At 45.4% G+C, this 7,566-nt stretch overlaps 1 protein-coding gene across 1 annotated transcript; it reads left to right on the forward strand.

The window, feature by feature from the left end:
- The first annotated feature begins 2,112 nt into the window (after positions 1-2,112).
- LOC114241191 (mitochondrial disaggregase) lies at positions 2,113-7,294 on the forward strand. Its single transcript, XM_028171971.2, has 8 exons — positions 2,113-2,562; positions 3,158-3,209; positions 4,231-4,405; positions 4,485-5,054; positions 5,133-5,306; positions 5,677-5,821; positions 6,508-6,781; positions 7,027-7,294. The coding sequence occupies exons 1-8, from the start codon at positions 2,361-2,363 to the stop codon at positions 7,226-7,228; spliced, it is 1,794 nt and encodes a 597-aa protein (XP_028027772.2). The 5' UTR covers positions 2,113-2,360; the 3' UTR covers positions 7,229-7,294.
- Positions 7,295-7,566: the final 272 nt, after the last annotated feature.

Here is a 7,566-nt window from a genome sequence, read left to right on the forward strand (position 1 = left end):
CGGCTTCTAATGGAAAAAGAATTTTTCAAATCGGTCCAGTAGTTTCGGAGCCTATTCGAAACAAACAAACAAACAAATCTTTCCTCTTTATAATATTAGTATAGATGATGTTGTTCCTTCACGGTGAAAGTAAATCGTGAACAGTTATTAAGTACGTATTTCATTAGAAAAATTGGTACCTGCTTGCGGAATGCGAACATTATTGCATCGTTAGATACAAATGCATCGGACGTCTTATCATTTAGGTCACCACGAACTACAGTATGGAATTCTATCTATGTATCTATTTTTAAAATTAACAAAAATTAGCAAAACAGTTTTGGACCATTTGGGTCAAATTGAAAAGGTAATAAAACTTGATAATAGTGTGCCGCAAGAACTGAACGATTGCTAGCACGACGAACACTTTAAGGCAGTTTAAGGTATGCCTTACGTTGCTATTATGGACACTTCTGAAGGCTTACTAACATGATCACCAGTTATAAAAATAATTCATTTTTCATCGCATTTTTTTTTTATTGCTTAGGTGGGTGGACGAGCTCACAGCCCACCTGGTGTTAAGTGGTTACTGGAGCCCATAGATATCTACAACGTAGACGCGCCACCCACCTTGAGATACAAGTTCTAAAGTCTCTGTAAAGTTACAACGGCTACCCCACCCTTCAAACCAAAACGCATTACTGCTTCATGGCAGAAATAGGCAGGGCGGTGGTACCTATCCGCGCGGACTCACAAGTGGTCCTACCACCAGCAATTACGCAAATTATAATTTAGGTTGCACATGGAACTCTTTACCGAGTTCAACGCTTACCAGAGCCGAAAGAGTTAAATGCGTCTAAGAATTATTAGGTCTGATGGATCCGTAAGGACTTATCTAGTGCGTAGATGGTGACTAGTTCCTACGTGGGCAGGAGTCGGGGAGTAATGAGCGGCGGCAAAAATAAGGCTATTGTCATGACACATAGCCTTATCAAAGTACCGTTCCGACGCTGCCTTTAGGTGTTTCAGAATCGATTCGAACCTCAGGTCGTCATGTCGAAGTTACTCACGAACGATGGTGGAATAAGTACCATGAGTAACTAGACACAATAATGGAGAAGCTCGCAAATCTCTGGCCAGCCTGGTTTTGTTTGTCCGCACTGCTACACGTTTCTGCATACTGCACGCTGTAGAGCGTAAGGCTCGAAGTTTTGCGCCATTCACCGTACTTACAATACCTTGCGCCGACAGAATTTAGAAAAAGTAAAAGTTTGGACAGATTCTTGGTAGGGCTAAAAATCCATACCCGAGAGTCGGTACAAAATTTCTTTAAAGAGTGTTTGTTCCCGTACACTCTGACTTCTTAAAGAAGGGCACTGAAAATTACGAGTGTGCTTGCAAAATGTATAGATACCATGGACGCATAGTTTGATACGAATAAAAAATATTTATAAATTACATTAAATTCCTTTTAAAATATTACTTTTACTCTTACTCTTGCTTAATTAAAAACCTAAAATTTAAGTAACAATCGAAGCCACGGACAATTATTAGTACCTCAATATCAACAAAAGTATGGTAACTTACTTAATCTTCTCATAAGCTTGGTGGTGGACACTGGACATTGTAACTGTGACACTACCACCAAGGTGAAAGAACACTCTTATAAAAAAAATTTAATAATATTTATTTTACATGTTTTTCAGTTGTCCTCGTCTATCTTCCTCCCTCTATGATCTCCTTCCTCCTGATATTCCTCGCCCCATTGATCTCAAATCTCTTCTTTCCCTTGTCAACTCCCGTTTCGTTTATATTCTTAGTTCATTCATTAACCATAATAATATTAAGCTGTAGTTTGTCTGTCTGTTATCGAACTAACCCCTGTATATATATGTTGTATGTATATTGTATGTATATTGTTTTAAGTAAATCAACAGAGATCCTGTCATCAAACATTCTTAGCTACTCACTTAATTCTTAGTGAATATCTGTGACCTTGCTCGTTCACGAAGCCCGCTATAGAAAGCAGAGTATTAAATACACTTGACATTGGCGAAATCTAAAAGGAAACGCCATAAACCTAAGAGATAGATAATAATATTTATTTTCTATTTTATTGTGTAACCAATACATGGACTATTTTCCCTTTGCCAATCCAATGGATGAAGCAAAAAAGTGGATTGGCATTTAGTAAACATCTAAAATTACTAGAAAAGCTTGGAAAATTACTAGAAAAATATGAAATTAACTTGCCCTACGATGCTACACTAAAAATGATAAAATTGGGATTTATATATTCTATCTCTATGGCAAGCCGGATTCAGTAGATTTGTTTTCACTGAAGACTTACACATTATTATTTTCAGTCAAGAAGAAATAATATGTCGAGTCTTAGACCTGCAACGTGTTGTGTGCGCGCTTTACGACGGACGGCACGACTTGCAGGGGTGGCAGCACATCGAATATCTTCAGGATACAATAGTTCTGGAAATGAGAGGAAACAACGTTTAGATGTAAATCGTGTCACCCTAGGAGTGGGCTCATTGGCCTTGGCTCTACTCGCTGCTGATCATGTTTTTAACGGTAAGAAGAACTATCATGTTCTTCATTTAATCAAATAATGGGTTTAGATTTCCAGATAAATATAAATTGAGACTCAATAATTCTTAGATTTTCTATGAGACTTGACTGCTGGCTACTGTATAGTTTGAGAGAAAAATCTATTTTTTCCCCTACTTGTTCGCCAGTAGCTTAAGGGGCTGTTCCAGCTTTGCGCGGACGGGGATGTGACCTCATGGGCCCAACCTGAGAGAATCTGCTAACACCAGCCTTAGGAATACCAAAAATAGACAGCATAGGAATTTTCAAATTATCATTTCATCAGCTATAGAGTAAGAGCCTGTGGCAACAAATTTGTCTGGCTAACAGTTGAAACTATCAAAAGTCTGTAAATGGGGAACCAATTTTTAAATAAATAGGAGAAATGTATCTAAAAATTAGCTTTTAAACTATAACAAAAGTATGATTACATTGATGTTTAAGGGTGACTGGCAGGGCTATATGAATTCTCTGGCAATCAGTTAAATCCTTTTAGACATAGTTCTATGAACAAATACTTCATAATTTGCAAATGTAATTAAAAATAATTTTATCTGAAGCAATTCACTTCATTTTACAGAAAAAAGGTTTTTCAGAGCAGCCCAAATAGGAAATATTGAAGAGTTAAAAAAGTAAGGACATATCTTTTATTATTATTATTGTTTACTGCATACACAGGTGAACAAGGCTACAGCTCCGGTATTAAGGGCTTATTTGTACCCCACAGACATCCTAATGTGTGTATGAAACTTCATGAGATGCAAGGTCAAAGTCTCATAGTATTCTTAAACATCAAACTGCAACACATAACTGCAGATATTTGGTCCACCTTGTTTAATGAAAACAAGAACATTAACTAACTGTCACTTTTTAGGGGAAAGTCAGTTTGGACATTGCTTAGGTGCTGAACCAGTGAAGTTGTTGTGGCCTAAAGGATAAGAAGCCTGGTGCATTCGCATTAAGCAATGCAACAATGTTCTTATCCCGCAGGCCAGTACCAGCTTTCTGCCGTGAAGCAGTAGTCGCCATTAAGTCGTTGTTGCTACTTTTAGTTTTCAGGGTTTTTTTTTTTAAATTAAACTTGTATTCTTGAAATATTTAAAAATATAGTAAAAACAAAGTATTATCAATAAACAAATTTCCGAAATTTAAAATTAAAAAACGTATTTTTGAAATAAAATTCATTTGTATTTTAAAATTTATTGTCAGCCTAATATAAATTACTGTTCCAATGGTAACGGCAATGTCATATGTAAAAAAATATTATGTACTTAGTGTATTGTTTTTCACTTTAATGAATGAAAATTAAAGTGAAAAACAATTTTTTCACTTTAATTAATAGGATTGATCGCAAATAGGAACATAAAAAAAAAAAAAAACTAATGATTCTTGAACAACTTTTACGGGAAACTATTAACTTTTTGGGGGTTAACGACAAAGATCGTCCATCCATTGATCATCCATGAACGAAGATCATTCATTGAGTGGTTAAAATTATTCAGTAGGTCGACATTGTTTGGAATTTATATATATATATATATATAAACAAACTTTCCTGAAAATGTCGTAAAGGAGATTCAGTGATATGTCAAATACCTTGCTATGATAGCTACCGCCACAACTTAAACAAATATTTTTAATTAAATAAAACAGGCAAGCGGAATACCTTATTGCTAAAGAAAGTCAGCAACCAAAGAAAGATGACGAGGGAGGCCCGGTGGATAGCCGTCACCCGCTCGGCTGGACTGCGCTCATGGTCGCGGCCGCCAACGACAAACCCGATGTCGTCCGCGAACTTATCAAGCTCGGGGCCAAACCTGACCTACAGGTAAGAACCGCTTCGAACGGCAGCTGATGACTGTTGTTCACTAAACTCAACAAAATGAAGTGACAAGACATGTTTGTAGGAACAGTATGCGGGTGCGGCGACGGCCGCCTCGGCCGCCGGCATGCATCCGCTGGACGCGTTGCAACGACGGGAGGACGAGTTTTGTGGCGGCATGAACGCACGCGCCTCCTTCCTGGGCTGGACGGCGCTGCACTACGCGGCGCTGGCCGACTCGCACGACGCCGCCGCGGCGCTGCTGGACGCCGGCGCGGACCCTGCCGCTCGCGACCACGCCGGCCGTCGCCCCCTGCACTACGCGCGGGACGCCTCGCCCACCCGCGACCTCATCCAGCGAGCCGTGCGCCGACGGGAGGAGGAAGCAGCCGCCGCCGCTGCTGAGGAGCGACGCCGCTTCCCTCTGGAGCGCCGCTTGAAGCAGTACATAGTGGGACAGCGTGCCGCCATCCACACCGTCGCCGCCGCCGTGCGCCGCAAGGAGAACGGTTGGGCCGACGACGACCATCCCCTGGTGTTCCTGTTCTTGGGGAGCTCCGGCATCGGGAAGACGGAGCTAGCGAAGCAGCTCGCCCGCTATATGCACAAGGATGACCCGGCCGCGTTCATACGTCTCGATATGTCCGAGTACCAGGTAGTCCTACATTTCTATGAAACAGCAAGTTAACAGTATTTTAACCATCAAAGTAATGCGAGCGTCTTGACTGGTCAGGAGAAACACGAGGTGGCGAAACTGATCGGAGCCCCGCCCGGGTACGTGGGCCACGAGGAGGGCGGCCAGCTCACGCGGGCGCTGGCGCAGCGAGCGGACGCCGTGGTGCTGTTCGACGAGGTGGACAAGGCTCACCCCGACGTCCTCACGGTCCTGCTCCAGCTCTTTGACGAGGTGCGCGATGTCGACTGTCCCACAGTTACAGACTGTCGGTCCGCACGGAGAAATTAGTCCTTTCCCGCTTTTATAATGAAATGATGAACCTCTTCAGTCCTCCGGACGCTGTGCCCGACTTTCCATACGACCTTGTGAGCACCCAAAGAGGAGACCGGGCCGCCGACTCCCGCAGTCTCTTGATAGACCGTGAGCTCGGTACTTATTTTGGAAGGAATTATAATAAAACTTTTTCGGTATTAAAGATGAGTTCAGTTTAAAGAGCTAAGTAATATCATGCACTCCAGTATTGTTAGTTCACGTCATCGTTACATGAAGTCGTGAGGTCAAGTCCCAGTGGCTGCGCGCAATGTAGAGTGTCGTTGGGCAGGGCCGGCTGACGGACGGGAAGGGCAAGTTGATCGAGTGTAAGGACGCCATATTCGTGATGACGTCGAACCTGGCGGCCGACGAGATCGCGCAGTACGGGCTGCAGCTGCGTCGCGAGGCCGACGCGCTCGCCGCCACCAGGCGCGGTACGCACCCGCACACTGCACGGGGAGGGGGGGCAGGTACCACCACCCGGCTTCATAGCCGTGAAGCAGTAATGCGTTTGAAGACTGCGCAGCCGTTGTACTGTAAAAATAAGACATTACAACTCATGTCTCAAGGTGGGTGGTGGCATTTACGTTCTTGATGTCTGTGGACTGCAGTAACCATTTCACACTAATCTAAGCTAAAAACAAAATCATAATTTATAATAAGTTTATAAATTTAACTGGATTTCATGGCCGAAACTTTTAATTGGTTATATATGGCTACACGAACTGGCGGTCCACTCAAAGGTGTGAGGGTTGCCGGCCCGCGGACATTACCCCAGTTCTTCATCGGAACGCGCGTATGCTCAATGACCATTTAAGCTGTCTTAATATTTCGCAACATTCCGCAAGAAGATCTTCCAACGGCCCGAGGCAGGGTCGGGCCGGGTCGCGGCGCCCTCCGCTCACAATTACCCTGGTCGGTACCACCTTTTTGCAATTTTTTTCTAAAGAAGAGACCATGCGATTATAGATTTCTTCTATTCTCCGCCATTCTACCGCGTGTCTCTTGGCGGCGTGAGGGACGCGAGCGGTTCCGTTTCTTTTCTTGTGACAAACTTTACGTCAATTGTGAGATGGTATCCATTTTACTGTTTCTGAACTGGTGGAGTGGAACGTCCCAGGGAAGCGGGAAGGTGAAGAAGAGGAGCAAGAGCCGACGCTAGAGGTGTCGCGGCACTTCAAGGACAACGTGGTGCGGCCCATCCTCAAGCGGCAGTTCCGGCGCGACGAGTTCCTCGGCCGCATCAACGAGATCGTCTACTTCCTGCCGTTCTCTCGCGCCGAGCTGCTGGCGCTGGTGCAGGCCGAGCTGCAGCGCTGGGCGGCGCGCGCGCGCCAGCGGCACGGCATGCTGCTGCTCTGGGAGGACGACGTGCTGGGAGCCCTGGCCGACGGGTGCGTGGCCTCCCGACATTTGTATGTTTGAGATGGTCCCGGACTTACTGGGCTCCTTTTTAAGATAGTTTCATGACACAATAGGTAAGCGGTCACTTTAATGATTTCATTATTTCTGACCAATGTGGAATCTCTTTACGAATAAAAGTAGTCGTATAGTGCCATGTCTTAGCCTACTGATTTTCCCGCCGAGTCTTCTCGGTGGCTCGCGGCAGATGTGGTGGTGAGGTGAGGTGTGTGCGCAGGTACGAGGTGCACTACGGCGCGCGCTCCATCCAGCACGAGGTGGAGCGGCGCGTGGTGAGTCAGCTGGCGCTGGCGGCGGAGCGCGGGCTGGTGGCGCGCGGCTGCACGCTGCGCCTGCGCGCGGCGCCCGCCGGCCTGGCGCTGGCGCTGCGCCCCGCCGGCGCCGCAGACTTCCAGCCGCTGCACCTGCCGCCCGCGTGACGCGCCGCCCCCCGCGCCGCCCCCCGCACCTTCCCCTGCCCCTTCAATAAATGACTTGCCACACCATACGATTCGTTTTAATTCTAGCTCCCGCTTTAAAACAACAAAGTACGATAAGCTCGACCAGTCCACAGCGCTTGCCTCCTCGCGCGCCCGACGGAGCGGCCGCTGCGACAACACCACGTTACCAGTTAGAACCGGTCGTCAGAACCCACGCGAATACTGGTTCACTGTGTACTCATATTTCTACGCCAGTGATATTAAAATGAAGTGATAAGGGAAACAGATTTTTCTTAATAGGTACCCTACACATACCTAGTGGGTGCTGAACAAAAAGT

The sequence above is a fragment of the Bombyx mandarina genome, chromosome 13 (genome assembly GCF_030267445.1).
Source record: "Bombyx mandarina strain Sakado chromosome 13, ASM3026744v2".
NCBI lineage: Eukaryota > Metazoa > Arthropoda > Insecta > Lepidoptera > Bombycidae > Bombyx > Bombyx mandarina.